General features: G+C 35.3%; 1 protein-coding gene across 4 annotated transcripts in view; it reads left to right on the forward strand.

Moving 5' to 3' along the window:
* The window catches only part of LOC127698288 (1-deoxyxylulose-5-phosphate synthase YajO-like), a 68,780-nt gene extending 49,403 nt beyond the window's left edge, over positions 1–19,377 (forward strand). For all 4 annotated transcript variants that reach the window (XM_052201681.1, XM_052201683.1, XM_052201684.1 and 1 more), the window contains 5 exons: positions 15,321–15,494; positions 16,902–16,999; positions 17,454–17,620; positions 17,899–18,038; positions 18,764–19,377. In XM_052201681.1, the coding sequence (XP_052057641.1) occupies positions 15,321–15,494; positions 16,902–16,999; positions 17,454–17,620; positions 17,899–18,038; positions 18,764–18,889 (705 nt within the window). In that variant the 3' untranslated portion in view covers positions 18,890–19,377. The remainder of the gene's footprint in view (positions 1–15,320; positions 15,495–16,901; positions 17,000–17,453; positions 17,621–17,898; positions 18,039–18,763) is intronic.
* Positions 19,378–21,646: the final 2,269 nt, after the last annotated feature.

Genomic DNA, 21,646 nt, shown 5'->3' on the forward strand with positions numbered 1-21,646 from the left:
AACAAGCTAGATAAGTATGGCAATGTTAGCAATGGCTAACATTCCCAAAAAAACACCTTCCTTTTGCATGTTTTGTTTGAGTTGTTTTACACTCAACTCCAAGACCATACCACCTTGACCACTTTTTAACAGCTTGTCGATCTTTTGTATTTGTCGCAGAGTTAGCAACATCTTATCTTTCCATTTTAGATTAGCATGCGATAAACGAATACTAACGGGACAACCATTCTTGACTGCTTTTTGTAATATAATGGCTTGACCTTGTGTCAAATAAAACCATGTGTATGATAGTTCATCTATTTATATAACTTCCCTAAAAAAACAAAACTTGTTTTTACTTATTTCCAATCCATAGGCTCTTCATGTTTTTTCACTACAGCATACTCGTGTTGAAGGCGTTTTAGTAGTAAAGCACGTTGTATGTTATAAATTTTGGTGACAAATAGTTTCTTAAATTCATCATACCCCATGGGTCCTCCAAACACGCTTAACACCGATCGATGACTATCACGGCATGGTTCAGGATCACCTGGTTTACTGAGTTGTTTAAATAGGTCTTACACGAACGTTTTACTCCTAACAAACGTGTAATCATGCGTATTGTCTTCAATGAACACTAAACAACATTCAAACGAACAAAAAGGTTGAGGAAGCACCACATACTTTTGATTCTGTAACGTGTAATCCATTATTGTAATGTTACTTCAATACTTAGAAAACGTGGATTGGTAATGTTTGTCTACGGGACAAAACACCGAGTCAACATCAGAGTTTAATTTACACACACACCAATAACATCTTTTGTTGTATTCCATATTAAGTCATTAGCTTTTTTAGCTTTAAGGTGTTTTATATCTCACGAAGATGAAAACGTATGCTTAAATGTTCACCTCTGAAATCTATGGGAGTTCCATCTTGATCCGTCAGATTAGTACTCATGCGATTGATGGTGTTCAGTGTGACTGGTAAATAGACCAATTTTTTCGGAGTTTGAATGATTTTCATACCGGGGGATACGTTTGGGAAGAAACTATAGATGGTGGGTTGTTGTTATCCATCGACATAGCTTCCACTGATGATATCGCTATTGACGAGAATGCTGATAATGTTGACAATGGTCTCACCCTCCGTGTAACCGTTTGTAGCTCGATCGTTGTGTAGATTTCTTTGTTAAAGCCCAGCACTGTATTGATGCTATCCTCGACATTAAAATCGACTTGATAGTTTCTGGCTAGAGTGAATGTTGTCCTCAGTGTACTGTGATAGGCACCGCACCGATGTGGATTTTGGTGAGGTGTTTGTTGAGTTGTAGATTTATTTGTAACCCGTTGTTGATATTTTCGATAGAGTAATAGCCAGTGTTTAACACAACGGTAAACCAGGTGGCACCGTTATCGTTATAGTAATGAAAGGTATTGTTTCCTGCATGAATATTTGGGAAAGAGTAGTAAGTCTCCAGGCTGACCAGAGCCATTTCATAATTCTTTCCATTTTTTAAGTAAATGGGTGGATTGAACCTGGTATCGATTTTGTTATTAGCAGACACGATGAAACAGAAATCTTCCCTAGGTGTCGTATTTTCAACGATGCGTTGTAACAAGTGATGATCCATCTATCTTCCGAACACAACTTTCATTTTGTCCATTAGACTCGAACTGCAATACTCTATCTGAGATCACCAGTGCAAAGGCTTCGGTGTTCGCTGGAACATTGCGTTCAAACTCTATCCTAACTTGAATGTCAACGCTTGACGCTTTAAGCTTTTCAGACTGGTGACTCACATTGATCATAAACAAAGGATAGAGGTCTGTAAAGTCGGTAGGGTTGATATTATTATTACTTATGAGATGGTCCATGTTGAAGATTTTTTTACGAAAATCGAGAGCTTCTTTGTATATTCTAGATATTTTACACTGATTGAATTGGGTGTTAAAGTCTACGGCTTGATAACGTGCATTTAAGGTGACATAAATGTTTCTTAAAAAACAGTGATCGAATAGTGCTGCGTTTTCTACTTGATCGTTACTTTTATCGGTTTGGATAAACAGATCCTGGGTTTCGATGTTGATTCGTATTTCAGCACTGGCACTGTTTAAAGATGCTCCAGTTTTGGGTTCGTATTCATGGACTTGATACTCCTGAATACTTTCATCGAAAGACAAACCTTCTGTGATACTGAGTAAATCATTCATTTATTTATAGCGTTTGACGAAGTCGTGAATGCTTGCCCTACCACTGCCTGAGATGATATTGTCAATTTTTTGCTTTTAGAGGATGAGATGATGTTATTTAAACGTTGATGGGAGTTTTTGTTTTGGGTGTTCTACGAACCACATGATCCACAGCTTTGGTAGCTCCTTTTTCCACACTTTAAGAGTGCATTGGTGACAGCGGTTATGGCTTTACTTCCTAGAGTCATTTTGGTAGAAGAGGTAAACGCGCGTCCGGCTAAATTATCGATCGTGTCAAACAGACCACTACCACCCAGGGGCGGATCTAGGATTTTAGGTTAGGGGGGCACTAACTTAAATTTTTTTTATGTAAAATTATCGAAATATTCTTTATTAAGCTGAGAACAACCCATGCTTTGCAAATTTTAGGGGAAGCGCACGCCCGCCACGCCCCCACCTGAATCTGTCCCTGCCACCCACCACATATTTACGTTTCTATCCTGTCTTTATGTTTAACATTCATTTATTAGAGGTTACGATGAGCTTGCTTGTAATCTTTGCTGTTAATGAAGCCACCCTTTTCCATGGCATCGAGGATGGCTACAATGTCGTTACGCACACCACGGTTTCCAGCTTGATAGGAAGCAGCACACAACTCCAATCGATCGAGGAGTTGATTAAAGTTTGAGGGTAGAAATACGGTTTGCAATCCATTGCCATACTTATCTAGCTTGTAAATGCGTGAGACAATACATTCCATTTGTAACTCTTACTCGCTTTAGGAGTTTTGGAAAGGGTTGAGTTATCTCTATACATGGCATGAGTACTTTTTAAAATTTCAGCATAGTCATTCAAATCATCAGTCTCATAATAAACTGGTTCTTTCATGACCATGAGTTCCCATTAACCAGGAGTTCCTTTATACCTTACTCCATCCACAAAGAAATCATCTTCATTGATCATGACCTGTAAATTCCCGATGTTTGTTTTTAGAACGCAATTCAAAGATGTGGTCAGTACCCTTTGTAGTCATAATGTGTAAATAATGTTCTGCTAAAGGACCAATCTTAATGATGTTGGTAGGTGGTTCAATAGGGAGTAGATCTACAACTTCAGGAGGTGGTAATGGATTTACAACCGGATGAAGCAATGCAGGTAGGATCGCTGGGAGATCTTCAATCGTTTTGATGATTTTAGTAGCTGTTTTTTCTTGCGCTTCTACGACGGGTTTAAAAAACTTGTTCAGGTCACGACTCAATCCTTGTTTGTCCAGTCGTTGTTGTAAGTTGCTAGCTTTAGCAAGAGCTTCACGTTGTTTAGGATCGGTGATGCTTAAAAACGTCATTTATTTAGAACGTTGAACATTGAACGTTGTTGAGCGTTGAACGTTGTTGAGCGATGAACGTTGAACGCTGTTGAGCGTTGAACGTTGAACGTTGTTTAGCGTTGAACGTTGAACGTTGTTTAGCGTTTGAATAGTCGTTGAAACAATGGAGGTAATGCATATAATACTTCCCTCTTTTTAAAATTCAAGTGTCTCAGACATAGTATTTTTTATTAGGTTGACATGGACGAATGCATTGATGTCCTCTGATCGTCGTTGAAGTGCATTGTGGTTGTTTAGGTGGGTGTTTTGACTTGTGAGAGGTTTTACCTAAATTCCAACACTCAAAGTCATCACCATTGCTAAATCGATTGTACATGTGTTCAACACCACATGTTAAACATTGTTTTACCCTGTCGTTAAACAGTACAAAGTTATGGTCACACACATCATCATTGTTACTACCACTACTACTATTACTAAACAGTTCAAAGTAAGGTTTAAAATCTTCAGGTATATTATCCATTCTTTATTATTAAACGACATAGAAGTCTTTTAATTTAAATCTGTATTTCCCATTTTCCTTAGGGCTAGTCAGATCAATGGTGACAAATCCGTAAGGCTCTTTCCAACACTGATTACAGAATGTTTTAAATTCTTGAAATGTGAGGTCTAAGCAATGATCACGATGAATGTGTTGAAGATTTTAAGCGTCTTGTCGATATGAGCAAATGGAGTTACTATTTTCTCGATTCGTTTGACGTGGAAGTTAAAGTAATTTTGATATAGATAGACACAATCCACGTTGTTATGTCAACCTCTGACATAGTAATCTTCACACTTGTTTTGTTTACTCAACATTTAATCATCAAACACCATTACGTTTTTACGATGGGAATCAAGTTGTCGAAGGTCTGGTACCTCGTCTCCTTGTTCATAAAAGAAGGCCTCGATACCACTAGGATGTTGAGGTGGGGTTAAGTCTTTTACAAACTCGATTAAAGAGTGAGGACACTTCCCTTTCACGGATAAAAAAGATCGTATGTCTTTTTTGGTGTATCCCTTTTCCAAGTCGTGTTGCAACAGTCGATAGATGGGTTGATGAAGTGATTTTCCAAACACGTGCAAGTAATCGTAATCTAATCAGTTCTGTTGAGTAATGTCGTCTTACCACAATCAGACTTACGAATGATCAACCCTCGAATCGAACGCTGTGGAAGAAGGAAGTAATTCTTTCTCTTCACAGTCGTTTCATTGTATGAGATGTCTTCATCGTCCATTCATTTAAATAAAATGGCACTCTATTGTTTGAAATGTAAAAGGACGACAGAAACGAGAAGTCTCTTCGAAGAGACGACTAACAACGGACGATGACGACAAGGTTGAATCTGCGCCGTGTGTGGATAAAAGAAATCCCAGTGTGTAAAGTCTACCGGCAAAGGTTTCATGAACAATCTCATAAATCATCTACCCGTAGAAATGCATCTTCCGGGACATCAGTTTACGGGAGCTGGAACAAAGTTACATCAACGACTCAGTGCAGATAAAACACCTAAATCTTGGTCTAAACCTTTTAATCGAGTCGATGAAGCAGCCTATCGTCATGACCTCTGTTATGCTCGACATAAAGATACTCCGACATGTAATTCCGTGTGTGATAAAAATATGCTCTTACAATTAGACTCCATCAACAATCCAACCATGAGAGAGAAAATGGATCGTGGTATCGTTAAACATCTCATCGGTACTAAAAGACGATTTGGTTTGGGACATAAAAAAGTGTTTTGGACAGATCAATTAGCAGAATACGAATACGAATACGAAAGTTTTATTTTGATTCGGTTCACATATAACAATACAAACATAAGCTCTTAAGAGCTTTTTACCGGAAGAAGAATTACATAAACTCGTTTGACGTCGATTCGAGAAAAGACGTGTGATCGCTGGAGGTGTGGATGAGATTTGGAATGACGATCTGGTTAATATGAGATCCTTTTCTCGTGATAACAATGGATTTCAATTCATTCTAAGTATCATCGATGTGTTTTCCAAATACGGATGGCTCATACCTCTCAAAAACAAGAAAGGTCTGACGGTCAGAGATGCTTTCCAAACGGTCTTCGCATCACGACTTCCTCAAAAGTTATGGACGGATAAAAGTACCGAACACAAAGAAGTGAAGGAGTTACTTCGAAAGCACGACATTGAATTGTACTCTACCGAGAATGAAGAAAAATCGAGGGTCGTTGAACGTTGGAACCATAACATGAAAGAAAAAATGTTTAAATACTTTTCGGCAAATTCTACGCGCACTTACATCGATGTGTTGGCCGATCTCGTGCATCAGTACAATACGTCTAAACATAGATCCATTAAAATGACTCCCATCGCTGCAAGTAAAAAATAACACGAAAACAAGGTGTACTGGAACTTGTATGGTAACCTTCTTCCATTGAAACGAGGTAAATTTAAAGTAGGAGATACAGGATTAATTACTAAAAAGAAAGGCGTGTTTGAAAAAGGATACACCCCTAGGTGGACCGAAGAAGTCTTTGCGGTGTCCCACGTGTTAAAAAGATGAACACAAACGTATCGTATTCAAGATTTAAACGATGAGGAAATAGAAGGTTCCTTCTACGAGCCCGAACTTCAAAAGACGGATCAAGACATGTACTGCATCGAAAAAGTCTTGCGAAAAGGAACCACGGGTAGTGTGAAAGAAGTCTTTGTTCAATGGAAAGGATATCCTATATCCTGCATATATATATATCTGGTATCCTAAGTCCTTTAATTCTTGGATCAACGAATCAGACATGCAATGAAGAATGTGAAAGCTTTTTGTTCTTGAGTCCCAAGAACAAAAAAGTAAACTCTCCCCTTTTTAAGCATGTTTCATTAATCGAAGGTATAATCTTAAATCGTTTATATCTTTCTTGGTTTTCTCTCCCATCGCCAACGAACGTTCCACCAATGTATCGATTCTTGACAAAGTAATACTTTCCATGAGTAACAAACGTTTTTTCAATGCATCGATTTTTGTTGTAAGATAGTTTTAAACTAATTTACTTTTCCATCGTATTCTTGTTGCAGTCTGGTTTCAAACGAATCCACTTTCTTCTTAAGTGTTTTGATGGTTGCATCATATTCTTCTTTCATTTGTTTGATACCCGTTTTTATTTGCTCACACTCGAATTGTAATTGTAATTCAAATTGTCTCGTATTGTATTGCACTTGCTTCGTAACCCATTGTTTCGTTGCAGCATCCATACCGTGACTCGGAGATTTTAAGTTAGTGATACGATTGTGGTTCATGTTCAGATCTTCAAGAAAACTATCCCTATTGATGCCTTCATGTCCATACATTCCAAATTTATCTGTCATTTTATTTATATTATGGCGATGAAGGCTTAAACAACTGAGCTATGTCTTTAGAACTCATGGTTTTATGTTTAAATCCCCCAGCAGGATGTTTCAACTGCATGAACATCCTTATACCGTCCAAATCTTCTTTGGTCTGCTCTTCCATCACCAACGAACGTTCCACCAATGCATTGATTTTTTGTTGTGTGGACGTTTTAATCTTATCCACTTTTTTCTCGAGTTCTTGTTGCAGGGTGGTATTAGACTCTAACCATTTCTTCTCGAATTCTTTGATGGCTGCATCGTATCCCATCTCTATCCGTTTACACTCGGATTGTAACACTTCGGTTTTACTTGTTACATCGTTTACTTGTTGCATGATCCATCGTTTTGTTGTAGCATCCGAACCGTGACTCGGATGCCTCAAGTTGGTAATACGATTGTCGATCATGTTTTTAAGTCTTCCAGCAATTGACTCCTATTGATGTCTCTCTTTCCATAAAATCCAAATTTGTCTGTCATTTATTTATAGCACCAATAAAAACACAACGTTATCAAAAGGTTGACCTTCTGACAAACATTTTAAAACATACAAACAAAAGTGTCCACATACCACTGTTCCTGTTATCTGTAGTTCATCGGTGTTGTAGTAGATCTTAGGTTTTATGTAATTTACCATTTCGTTAGGGGGTGGTAATCCATAAGGTATCATGGTTTAAAATACCACACTCTTCGTGATGTGGTTGGAAAAGCAGAGTATCCCACATGAATACATCTCTAAAATGAGGTATCTTAAGAGTTTTAAACTGCTTTCTACAACTCTCCGTTGGATAGGGGCTTGTTGGGAAGTAGAAGGTTATGTACTTGTACATTGTTCATTTATTTTTCTAGCTGCCAAACGAATGCGAAATTGCAATCGTTTTTTTCAAAACAACCATCTTCTGTTTACATGTGTTCAAATTTTGTCGTTCTGAACACACCGAATTAGTATGACATTTGTGTGATCTAGGCATTTTTACTTCTACCAACACGCGTCTTTAAGGTATTTTTTCAATTTTGTAATGTCCATGTGCCAGGGTACTAATGCCATCGGGTAAAATGTACCGTTTGACATCGTTCTCTGAGAAGCTACTTTGTTGATTTCTTCAATGTAAATTGTATGAAGATGACTACGAATGACATTCATTTTTCTATAGCATGCTTGTGTGGTTAGACAAGTTTTGTAATCTTCAAATATAATGTCACGTTTAATGACTACCTTTTTGGTCATTTTAGCTTTCTTGGTGTCTTTATCATCATCCATCTGATAGTACATTTTAGCGCGAGGAACTACAAACTCTACCATACACTTACCCTCGCATTCATCTTTAAACTTACCAAATAACGTTTTCGTTCACATCTGTTTGAATTCCAGAAGGATGATCCTTTGGATATTTAGACGTAGCGAATTTATCTAGAACATGTGGAGTAATATCTTGATAAATATCCTCTGTCTGAATTTCATAGGTTAAACTATCGGTATCTGTAAACAAAAGTCGTGCCTTATCCTCACACATGTTTCGTATAAATTTATAACGAAAGTCATACATTAAAATTTTAGAAATGTCTAAAATACAACTCTCTAAGTAAACAGGCTTGTCAACTTTTCTTATGCACAGCTGCCATGTTTTCAGTAAATACGACTCGACGGTCAAAGTTGGGTTTGGCTACTAGTTTTGATGCTTGTTTCTCTGTCGTGACTAATTTTACATCAACACGTTTACGAATGTTTACCATTGTTTTTTCAAACACGGAATTGTTCATCAATTCAAAAAATCTTTTTCAGACTCTGTTTTGGATACCGCTCTAAGTTTTGTGTTTTTGTCAATGTAAGACTTACGCCAACGTGATTGTTAAAATGTATTGACACGATGTACTTTGGTTAAAAGGATGCCATTCTGGAGACACTGTTTCAAATTTCTATAATAAAGTACATATTTTTGACGGGGGTTTAAATGAGGTATTAACTTATGAACTCCATTCATGTTTATACTTTCAGGTAGGAAGGGGTAGTCATTATGACTATCGTGAAGTTCTGATTGATACTCCAAATCACATGCAATCATAAACCCCACCTCACTATCATCTTCCAAATGTAAAATGTCTTCCACTTCTTTTGGGTCTCCCCATTCAAAGTCACATGTGGGTAAGGGTTCTGACATGGCCCATCCATATAAATTGCATGGCATCTCAATACGTTAAGTATTTTGTAGGTTGTGTAGTGTCGTGATGACTCACATATCTATGGTTTGCCTTAGATGACTTATTTGAGACACACCTCCTCGAGTCGCCTTTTCAAACATCAGTAACATATCTGGATCGTGTAATAATTCTAGTTTAACTTTACTAATTTTTAAAGCTGCATCATAGGCTAATACTAGTGATGTATAATAATGTAAAGGGTCAAGTCCGTAATGTTGTAAACAAATATTTCTAAAATCTTCAAAGATGTCTTGAAGTTGTGTCACATCCCCTTCCAAGTATAAATTGTGGTAGTCTTGCATAGTTTTACAGTTAAATGTGTTAAACACATGTTGCGCATATGCATAGTCGTCTTCAGCATCCAGTCTGTTGTAAAACGCGCGAAGGGGTGGTAATTCTGTTTCTTCCATTTTTGTAGGGTTGTTCATGTAATCATAAGGATACACCCCTTTTCTAATCATCAATTCATAATGTTCACCAAAACACGCCTTGATTGCCTTAAATTTGTCTTTGGTTAAAATTTTGGCTAACACTTGGAGAGGGATAAATCCTACTTTGTGAAGAATCACTCTGATTCAAACAAAAAATTCTCTGAAACTGACGTTATCAAGATGCTTGATTTCTTGATTGACAACATATTTGTTACGTTTGGAGGACGTGTTTTTCAACAGACTGTCGGAATTCCAATGGGAACCAATTGTGCCCCTCTTCTTGCCGACTTGTTTCTTTATTATTATGAGGCTGACCTCATACAGGAACTTTTAGGAAGAAAGATAAGAAGTTAGCAATATCCTTCAACTTTACGTTCCGCTATAAAGATGATGTTCTCTCACTAAATAATACAAAATTTGGTGACTATGTTGAACGAATCTATCCCATCGAACTAGAGATAAAAGGTACTACAGATACAGTTAAGTCTGCCTCATATCTTTACTTACATCTAGAAATTGACAATGAGGGTCGGTTGAAAACAAAACTTTACGACAAAAGAGATGATTTCAGCTTCCCAATTGTGAACTTTCCATTTCTGTGTAGCAACATTCCAGCAGCGCCTGCATACGGAGTATATATCTCCCAATTGATACGATATTCCCGGGCTTGTTTTCCTATCATAATTTCCTTGATAGAGGATTGCTGCTGACAAGGAAGCTATTAAACCAAGAGTTCCTAATGGTGAAATTGAAATCATCTATTCGTAAATTTTACGGACGCCATCACGAGTTGGTTGACCGTTATGGAGTAACCGTTTCACAGATGATATCGGATATGTTCCTTATGTCGTAACTACAATACCCTTCGCGTTTCACGAATATGACCTACCGAATAAGACTATTTACCGGATTTGTAGTAACATAAGCAACACAACGGGTGCCACAAGTGGAGCAGGATCTGCTTACCCTTCCGGAGCACCTGAGATCACTCCCAGTTTTTGGTGGGGTTCGTGTTGCTTAGTCTTTAGTTTTCTATGTTGTGTCATCTGTACTATTATTTGTATGTTTGTCTTTTTTTTTTTTTTGGCCATGGCGTTGTCAGTTTGTTTTCGATCTTTGAGTTTCACTGTCCCTCTGGTATCTTTCGTCCCTCTTCTAGTGAATTTAGCTTAAACCTACATGAATCAATGAATCGCATGTCTAAACCCCCCTCTTCTTTCTTAGAAACAAAACTAATTTACTTTTCATCCGTGTTAGGAATGCAGTGAATCTTACGGTCATTAAACCCTAACTCCTCCACAAACAAGTGGGCGTCGTACCCTGTTAAATTATGAAACACAATAGGTGGGAAGTTGAAAGTCTAAATTACACTTATTATGTGCTGCACCATGATACTTACCTGTTGAGTGATCATGATCTCGTACTTTGTCAATCCCTTATTCATCATCACAAATGTGACAACGTGTACTCGCTTTAAAACATGCATCATCTTCTTTTGTCATCACCATGTCTTTTTCGTCTTGGTACATGTCTGCAATGTCTTTGACTTCTTCTTCCATACATTCCACAAAATTTTTAGCAGCCTCCTCCCCATGGTACCGTAGTCCTTTTTTAGTCTCCTTATGTGTATAAACAACTCGGTAATGAAAATCTGAAGGTGTATGTCGTTTATAAGCATTCGTGTAAGGTTTTGATGCATTAGATTGACAAGTATCTATGTTGTTTAAATAACTTTCAAAATCAGCATAAATAACAACAGGAACACGCATTTTACGTTTATAGTTTTTAAGATAAATACGCTGACCTTCATTTGGCATCTCGATTTTTACTGCATCCTTTGAATTACAATACTCCGTGTGTTCATTTAAATGTCTTGTCTTGACACAAATAAACCGATTCTTTATGATGTATTACTTGTGATGTTAAAAGACGTGATATACTCTTAATCCAACAGTAATGTTGTTTAGTAGCGTTGGTTGAAAATAAAAGATCTACATGTGTTGTGCCAGTATTCTTTGAAATTCTTAAAGGCTACACTTGTAATTTTTCTTCTTCATACTCATCTATTTATACACCATCATAACCAAAAACATTAATGTCAATGTCTGTATTTCGTCTTTCAAATTTGTTAATGGATTTTAATGATACTGGGAAATAAATGCTGTCAAAGTTGAGGTCGTTTTCCCATTTGATGTATGGACTTACACGCTTAGTACAATTTTTGTCCACTTCTTCGTGGTGTAACGCTGATAGCACCGCCCACTGAAAACACTTTGTACATTAATTATGGCTTTCTTTTTAGCTAGTTAGCTGTCTGTCTGTCCATCCGTCAGTCTTGCAAATCAGTTTTCCACACCTTTTTTCTTTGTGCTTAAAGATATTGATTTGATATTTGGTGTATTGTTTTATCATGACAAGTTACAGATCAAGTCCGAATTTTGTGCCGGTCTGATGATTTTGTGCAGAGTTATGGTCCTTGGACTCAGAAAATTCACTCAAATAATCAGTTTTCCGCACTTTCTTTCGTCATGCTTGAAGATATTGAATGTATTATTGGTACATAGTTTTATCATGACAAGTTACAGATCAAGTTCGAATTTGTTCCGGTCTGATGATTTTGTGCAGAGTTATGGTCCTTGGACTTAGATACTTCACTCAAATAATACGTTTTTCACACGTTTTTTCGTCATGCTTGAAGACATTGATTTGATAATTGGTATATAGTTGTATCATGACAAGTTACAGATCAAGTTCGAATTTTGTTCAGGTCTGAATATTTTGTGCAGAGTTATGGTCCTTGGACTTACAAAATTCACTTAAATAATCAGTTTTCAACACTCTTTTTCGTAATGCTTGAAGATATTGACTTGATATTTTTTATATAGTTTACACCATGACAAGTTATAGATCAAGTTAGCATTTTGTTCCAATACAATGAATTTTTAACCGGTAGGGGACTATGTATTGCCATGCAATACTCTCAGCATGCTTGTTTATATGACTTTCTAATTCCTCAATGGGACTAAATGTTCAACCAATACCTTCACGCATGTATCTTACCATGCTTTTTTTTTTGCCTTTTCCATCATAAATGCAATGTCTAAATCAAGGTCTGTTGCTTTTGTAATAGTCGCTTCTTTTGATCTAGAATATTTAGTCACATAAGTGCTGTCACCTGTGGCAGGGTTAGTTTTTACCAATTCTACTCGAAGAACTAGTTGCACCTTCAAATCCTTATCTTTCATAAGTGACTTTGTAATTGCTTTGCTTGTTTTGCTTTTACTTGCCTTAAAAACATATCTACATCAAAAGGTTTTAAAGGTTCAATCATAACTGTGCGAAAGGTACCTTTTAATGCTTTTTTTCTATCATATATTTTTAAGGTGGGTTTTATTAAATCTTGTAAATCATCTTTTCTTAACCGAGAATACTTAGTTTTACTTTTGTTTTTTGCAAGTGTTTTCAATTTCTGTTTAGTAAACACTTCTTCACGAATAAACTTATAGTTGGTTTTTTCTTCAATGAACTTGATTTACATATCTTTGGATTTCCTACTGTACCTACTTAACCCCTTATACTTAGCCAATTGTCGAAGTTGCTTTATAGTCATGTTTACCTGCAACTTTGCATTAGGTGCATCTGTTTTTACAAATCGATCACAACAACTTACACTTGGTATATGTGTTGTAGATGTTAATCCAGATGGACCAGGCATGTTGTCTGTATTCATTTCTTTATTTACTACTTACCCTTCTCTTTAACGTTTTTTTTTCCATTTTTTAAATGTATTACCAATATTATTTAATCAAGTGTTAGCTAGATTGAAAATGAATTGGCATTCACTTAAGATGTCTTGATTTTTAAAAGTGCTTCAAACATTTTTGACAAAACATAATAAGACCTAAACCCATACCCATCACTGTCATTGTCTATACCTAAGTAGTATGAAAAAGTAGCCACATTAGATTGATATTGACCAAATCCTTCATGTATAAAACCTGTTTTTCTTATGTAAGCACATTTTAAAGGCGCCTTTTCTTTGTTTAACTTATTACATGCCCACACACTTATTATATCTCCTTCCCTTGTTTTTAAAGTCAATATAGTCCTACCATCTACTTTGTTTACTTCAACTATGTAATACCACACCTTAGTTGGAAAGTTTTTCCATTTTATAACATTATTTTGTTCCTTCACTTCATTTTGTTTTTGTACCTTCTCTTCCAAAGCACTAATACTCATAAAGTCATTGTTAAAAGAAGCCATCATAATATAATACTATAAACCCCACCCTTTTAAAGTTTTTTTTGTTTTTTTCATTTTTTTAAATTAAGTACCAACATTTTTTAATCTAGTGTATCCTAGATTAAAAAATGAATGGGTATTCATTCCTACTTACATTCTAACCAAGTCGTATGTAAAATACTCTTGTTTAGTCTTTTTACTGATTTTAATCCCTGTACTCATTACAGAGGCACCTTCTAATGGTTCTTTTTCTCTGTTTAACCCACTGCAAGCCCACACCCTTGTTGTGTCCTTTTCCCTAGTTTTCATGGTAAGTGTACTACTCTTACCAAACTTACCATCTACTTCACTCACTTCTACAATTTGGTAAATAACCCCGGTGACAAGGTCTTTCCATTTTAAAATATCTTCATTTTTGTTCCTGTACCTTGTCTTCAAACACTCATAAAGTCATCATCAAAGAAGCCATCATATTATTATACTATAGTTCTCAAGTCTTTATAGTATTTTTTTTTTCAATTTTGTAGTACTACTTTCAAAATTCAACTCTTACTCCTATTTGAAATTTAATCCGAACCCCTATCTTTCAAAATTCATCTCTTCCTCCTATTTGAAATTTATCTCTAACCCCTAAAAATATAAAGTGCCGCGGAATCCCCCGCTTCTAACTACTTGAACCCCCTTATTTGACGTTCAATGCTTTTGAATGGGGACATATAGTTGGAACCACCCCCTTTTATCCTGAGTTGGAACCCCCACCCTTTTAAAAATGTCCGGATCCGCCCCTGATAATAAGAATTACAGATTTGTAAATATTGTAGACAGCCCCACCTATCTAAACACAATCTATGCCCAACTTAACTGAATCCAAAATATACCCGCAAGTTGAACTAACGTCTAGTATCGCACGTCTGTTCACATTCGATACGTGCCTAAGTCAGATAAGCTTTTTTGAAGGCTTAGTCGTGATAGTGTTAATTTTGACTGAGTCCGTTATATGTTTCGTTAGTTACACGTCCTGAAAGATTAGATTAATCATCTTGACACATTAAATCAAAGTGTGAGAATAATTAGACTATAGTTTTTGGCAAAGCGAATATTTTGATATTAGAATAGTGTCGGTTTAAATTGTTCAAAGGACATTTATATCTCAAGTGGACTATATTTGTATCAATATAAAACATTGTAGATTATATGAACGGTATGATTTATCTAGTGTAGTTTGCATGTAGTTAGTAAATCCCCTAAACTAAGCAGAAATATATTGCAACATTAAGTCGAGTTATTCTGCGCCTCTATCGGTCAGTGTTCTTACAAGGTTATGAAGTGGTCAATTATGAGCAGAATATAACGACTGGATTAGTCATACATGAAAATTGAAAAAATATATTTCAACCATTTTGCCTAGTTTTCGTAGCCCACTCACCCCCTTCCCCAAACTTCAAATACAGGATCTGTATCGGATATGCATTGCTTTATTTTTTTAATTTTTATTTGAAGTTCATATATAAAAATGCACATTTTAATCTCTATTGATTTAATGAGTAGACACATATTTGGGACGATGCTACACCAATTGAAGAAACGCTCAGGACTCTTGATGATCTGGTCAGGTGTGGAAAGATTCGATATATTGGGGTTTCAAATTTGCTGGGATGGCAAACACAGAAAGTTGTTGATTATACCAAGTTTATGGGATTGACAGGTTTTATTAGCATGCAGGTATGTACTTGGCAAATACCAATTATCTTTTCTAACATAGCAACATTGTATGTCTAACACGTGATATAACCTACCGGTGTCAAAGGTACGGTCGATTATGCAGAGGAAGCGGTTACACTTTATGTAAACCTTGAAAATATGTAAATCATTATAGCTGTGTATGTACTCAAGAAATTTAAACACAAAAACAACCCTGGTTCTTCAGGTTGTGTTTGAGCAAAACAATTCAATTTGAAATGGTATTGTACTCTGCAAGCAATAATTGGAAGTTGCATACGCTATACATGTTTCCAATTTAAGTCGACAAATGTACGCATATTTCCAAAATCATAACCATGCAAAATGTAAACTTGTTCGTTACAAAATTTGATAATTGTTTTCATTTTAAACAGAAGTAAACATGAAAAAAAATATATGGTCAGTATCTCAAGATTTATTTACAAATCAAAATGACAGTATACATTGTATATTACTTATACTCGTACCAAGACGTATTTTTGTGTGTTACGCACAGATGGACAGACATACTAATTGCCCCCCCCCCTCCTTGCGCGTGCGGCTCGGGACGATTGCATGTTTTAATAAATATAAACCAATTTCTTGGGTGTGTGCATACTTTCCAATCCAATATTTCATAGAAACTAATTTAACAAGAAACCAGGACATTCAAAAAGTGGGTACGATTTTTTTACGACTATTTGTTTACTTGGTTACTCATGGAATTTAAAAGTCAGTCATGTGCTTAAAACCACCTACTTATTGTTATTATTGCATGCATAATTGTGTTTTTGCATGCAGAGCTTTGAAATTATTGCACTTTTTCTAGTACCATTACGGTCCTCCTAATAATTCAAAATATGGCATCCACTGATACTGAATTTAATATAGTTTAGTCGAAATTACTATTGGCCAACATCACAGTTTTAACAACGGATAGTACTACAAAGTAAAATTTGGTCGAATTGAGATCATCATAATACATTTGTTTCTTACCACCGCTGTTGAACTATCAATTCTCGAGGGCACTATTTGCCAAGTACCACGTGACATGGTACTGGCAATATTCCAGTTTTAGATATTTTGTTACAGTACATAAAGTCCACACACAATCGGATGAAAAGTGGGTATGTGCCTAAACGTCCTGTCTTCAGGAGATGGGTAGATGTGTGCCTCAGTTTAGTCAATATAAGTAAACTGATAGATTTTTGAATTGTGATTGGAATTGTTAGCTTCCTGATTGCTATGACATGAGGAAAAAGGATGATTCTCTAGATTAGGTTAATCGCCCCGAAGGAAAAAGTATAAAATGGATGTTTTAGTTTTCGTCTTTCTTTATTTTGTCTACAGGAATGGTATGGACTTCATATTAAAATCTTGTAATGTGTCTTCCTGTCATGTACTTTTCAGCAACAATACAACTTGTTAGTTCGACATCCTGAATTGGAAGAATTCCAAGTCTGTAAGACTGAAGGACTGGGTGTTTTACCATGGAGCCCTTTAAGCAGGTATGAGTATATTAAATTGATGAAATTGTGAGTTTGTGTAAATTATAAAAAGTGTGTATTTAAAAGTTTGGACAGAAAATGCATAGACTGCTTGAATCCGCATATACTGTATCAACCGCACAAGTTCCAACTAAAAGTCTCGTTGTAGTCCGTACATTTTCAATTACTGCCTAATTCAACTAATGTCATTAAGAAACTTATGCTTTGCATGTATTTACCTGTAAATTGGAACCAAAGAAAAATATTTAAAAATTATTCTTTTTAAATACAAATCGTCGATTAAAACAATTTGTATCATTGTGTAGTAAGTCATGTTTAACTCAACGGAGCGTACACGGAATAATGGAAGTCAATGACAAGAGTTTTTTTTCCCTAGAAAAAAATGAGGAAATATACGTACAAACGTTTCCCTCTCAAACATGACACATTATAATCTGACAACTTTGTCTTTAAGTGGTATGCTCACTGGAAAATACAAACGAGATGAAAAGATGGATCCAAAGAGTGGTCGTTTAGCGCATGATTTGGAAAAGAATTCCAAGGCTTCATTTTGGACGGAATTCGCTAAGGACACTTACTGGGATATCATGGCAGTTGTAGCAAAAGTAGCAAAGACAAACGGTACACACATTTACCTTTATTATTGTAATTTTATTCCCATTTATAATTAGTTTTATTCATAATCTAATACAATGCATTATTGATTGCTTGTTTATTGGTTTCATCTACCTGGCTTTCAAAACTCTCTTAGTTCGAGCTACATGCCCTATTTTTAAAATGTCAGTACAAAGATTTTCGCAATCGCCCTGATCAAAATGACAAAATATGGACTCCCCCAAAAAAACTAAATAAAGAATAAAACATAACATAAAACATAATATTGTATTTTCTTATTTCAGGTAAAACAGCGGCACAGGTAGCGTTGAGGTGGCTGTTACAGAAAGACGTCGTGTCATCTATAATAATCGGGGCAACATCAATTAAACAGTTAGATGAAAATATGTCTGTAGCAACTGGCTGGAGCATTTCTAAAGAAGATGTAGGTTTTATTTCTTTTAGCAAACTCGGTACCATAGGTTCCAAATAAAAACAAAGATATAATGGAATATCGTGTTCCACTTACAAACCAAAATAGTATACAAGAGTCCCATCCAGCTGTACACGTATACTGGTCTGTACATGCTAGTTCTTCCAAGCATATACTGGTTTATACATGCTAGTTCTTCAAAGCATATACTGGTCTGTACATACTAGTTCATATCTGAAATAGTTGTCTCTGTGTCAGAGACATTGATGCCTGGTTGTTATGCTTTAGAGTTGTTAGAAAACTTTTAAAAGATTTGACAGCACAAACATGTCATGTACGTTCATCCATACTAAGTTACAAACATATGATTAAAGATGATTAGGTCACTTTTTGTGAAAAATGTTAATGCTGTATCCTTCAGACTAAATAATGTGCAAACTAATAATATTAAGCTTGAAACTGTTAAAGATATTTGAGAAATAAACACGGTGCCGTACAGGTGAAATTTACCCCAAGAAATAAACTGTATTGGATACTGTATGTCTCGTCTTCAAATTGTTAATATAGATTGTTTTTTCTAAAATGTTCTAGTGAATTTGAATCATATGATATCAATCGAAAATGACATCGTGAGGTATTTTCAAAAAAAGTTAGAATAATAATCATGAAAATCTGAGACTACTATAACATGTGTTATAGTAGTCTCAGTGAAAATTAATTTCTATTTTTTTTTTCAGATGGAGACATTAGATGAAGTTTCAAAACCAGAAAGTGCAAGCAGTTACCCGTATCAAATGTCGAGGCTTGGAAATACATTACGTGTAAACAGATTTAATCCAAAACCAGTCGTTGCAAATATCTAATAAAACTGGGGTGTTGCTATTATAAGAAGCGTTAAGATTCATGTGATCGTAGTTTCTAGATGTGTATGGAACGCCGTAACTGTCTTATAATGTAGATATTTGATGTATTTTGTCGCTTTGTCTTTACGTCCTGTCATTTCGTCTTTATGTAATGTGTAAGTGCCTTTATTTCCTAACACTGCATCTCTATGTTACGTCAAATTACTTATTTGTTTTGTCAAACAATTGTATGAAATGTCATTGCTATTCTTTGTTATGTGCAATATGCATTACATTATGTTGTTACTGCTGTATATTCTGTAAATACCTCTAAACTGTATGATCAACCTACTCTACGTTCTTTCACATTTCCTCATCTTTCTTACAGTATGTCAGTTAATAATTGCGTCCTGTCTCAAATGGGATTGTTGTGTTGAATATTCTAAACGCTTTGTCTTAATACATCTTTGTTCTATAAAAACTCATGATATTATATTATAATGGCTTTATGTTGTGTTTATTCATATGTATCTTCTGTGAACAATGTTATATGCCATGGTATAGTATATTTGCGTTATGCCAAGCAATTGATTCTTTCAGTAAACAACCAATATGTTATGTCAACATATCTGTACGTTATGTACAAACACGTATAACATTATGCGCAAACACCTATTTCATTATGTGCAAACACCCATTACGTTTTGTGCAAATACGTATTACGTTTTTGAGCAAACTCTTATTACATTATGTGCACACACCTATTACGTTATCTGCAAATACCTATTACATTATATGCAAACGCCTATTACGTTATGTGTAAACATTTATTACGGTTTGTGCAAGCACTTATTACGTTATTTGCAAACACCTATTACATTTTGTGCAAACATCTATAACGTTATGTGCAAATACCTATTACGTTATTTGCAAATACCTATTACATTATATGCAAACGCCTATTACTGTTTTTGTTACACTCTTAAAGATTCTTAGCTCACTCTTTGTGCAATCGTAAATTTTACGGGGACTTTAAGAGAAAAGTTCTTGTTACTGGCCCCAGGGGACCAATCATAATGTTAGCGTAACTTGCCGTTGATATATTGTTTTATTTTTTATTTATTCTTCTCTTTAGATTTGATTAGAAATGTGCATGACAAGCAAAAGGGTATATTAAAAAGCTGCATTTTCTTTAAAAACTTTTTTTTCATATTGTAAACTGCCTTATCTGTAGTCCACAAAAATGACACATACACATAATTCCTCTAAATGATATGTGTTAGCAGCCTTGCATCACCTTCACTGGTCATACTATCTATTAAATCCTGCAAACTGAAATTCCGGATAATGACTTTGATTCATCCGTTTTTGGTACAGTAACTGGTCGAGACGTTATTTTATGTAGCACTGTGTCACAAAGAACGATACAAAATACATATTCTATCTAATTGTTATTGTTTTCTACCAAACGGTAAAATATTTTTTTGATAAAAGTGTTTTGTTGATTAGAATATTTATTTTTTGACCCCAATTCATTTTTCCACAAGTTTTAAGAAAATAGGTTACAGTTAAATAATTTATTCATTTAATTAAGAAATCAATAAATCGCTTATATATAATCAAGACATTATTCCACCGTTGTTGATATGAATTTATCTGTTTGTTCATCATTTCAACGAATATCGTTGTTTAAATTTGAAACATTTACGTACTCTCCGAACGGAGAGTCATAGATTTAATGAATATTATTGCCGGATATGGTTTTAACGGTTAGCTTCAATGCGTAAAGTTATGAACGCAAATGGTTTCACAATTGATGAATTTAGCTAAATAAACATTTTAAGCAATTTTTCATATAAGGGATTTGCTGCACATCTGAGAAATCTTACTTTAAAGAATATAAATTTTGAAACAACTAAACTTTTATAAATTTCATACAAATATATTCTATTGGATCTAAATGTAATCATTCTAAAATATACATTGTTTTGACAGTTTCTGTTAAATATTGCCCACTTTAGAAATATCGGGCCCCCTTTCTCGGTTGCCGTAAAAGTGTGAAAAAATATATTAATTGCTAGCGAGGCATAGTAGTGCAAACCCTATGGGAGTGAAGTTAACCTCCTTGGTATATAAAGTCATAATGGAGGAAGAGTTGCCCCACACAAATAAAACTATCTGTAAGTTACTTTCACAGAATCAATCATTTTTTTTAACTGTAGCTATAGACTTTTCAACCCTATGCCAATATTGAGTACCCATTGAATTCTTTTTCAATATTTTTGTTATCGTGTTGACCAAAGAAGGCTACATATGATTCAATCCAAAATTGTCCTAAAAAGGCGGATCCCTCTAGAATTGATGAAATCTGGATCGCCTTAAAATCGACGAAATATTTTGGCAAAATTCTTTTAGAAAATGGTCCTATTTAACGAAAAGAAGACTGAGACAGACTCTAAAGACGAAAGGGAAAGCTTAAATTCTTTTTCAACAAATATCCGGACGCCTTTATTTTCGTTTTCCTACCAAAATAACCCAAACTGAATAATCATAAGCGAGGATGACAAATGCGACTATGCAATGTACCTATAGGACACAGAGGCATGATGATTAATTTATTGTATTGTGGAAGGAAGAAAAGCGACACACAAAATGAGGTCTTCATTTAATAGTATAGATATATCTGAATAGGCGATAAAGTGTGTAGGACTGGGTGATTTCTCAAGTCAATGACCAGTGGCGGAATCAGAATTTTGGAAAAGTTTTTTTTTGGTTCTA

This window comes from Mytilus californianus, unplaced genomic scaffold (assembly GCF_021869535.1).
Source record: "Mytilus californianus isolate M0D057914Y unplaced genomic scaffold, xbMytCali1.0.p SCAF_4, whole genome shotgun sequence".
Classification (NCBI taxonomy): Eukaryota; Metazoa; Mollusca; class Bivalvia; order Mytilida; family Mytilidae; genus Mytilus; species Mytilus californianus.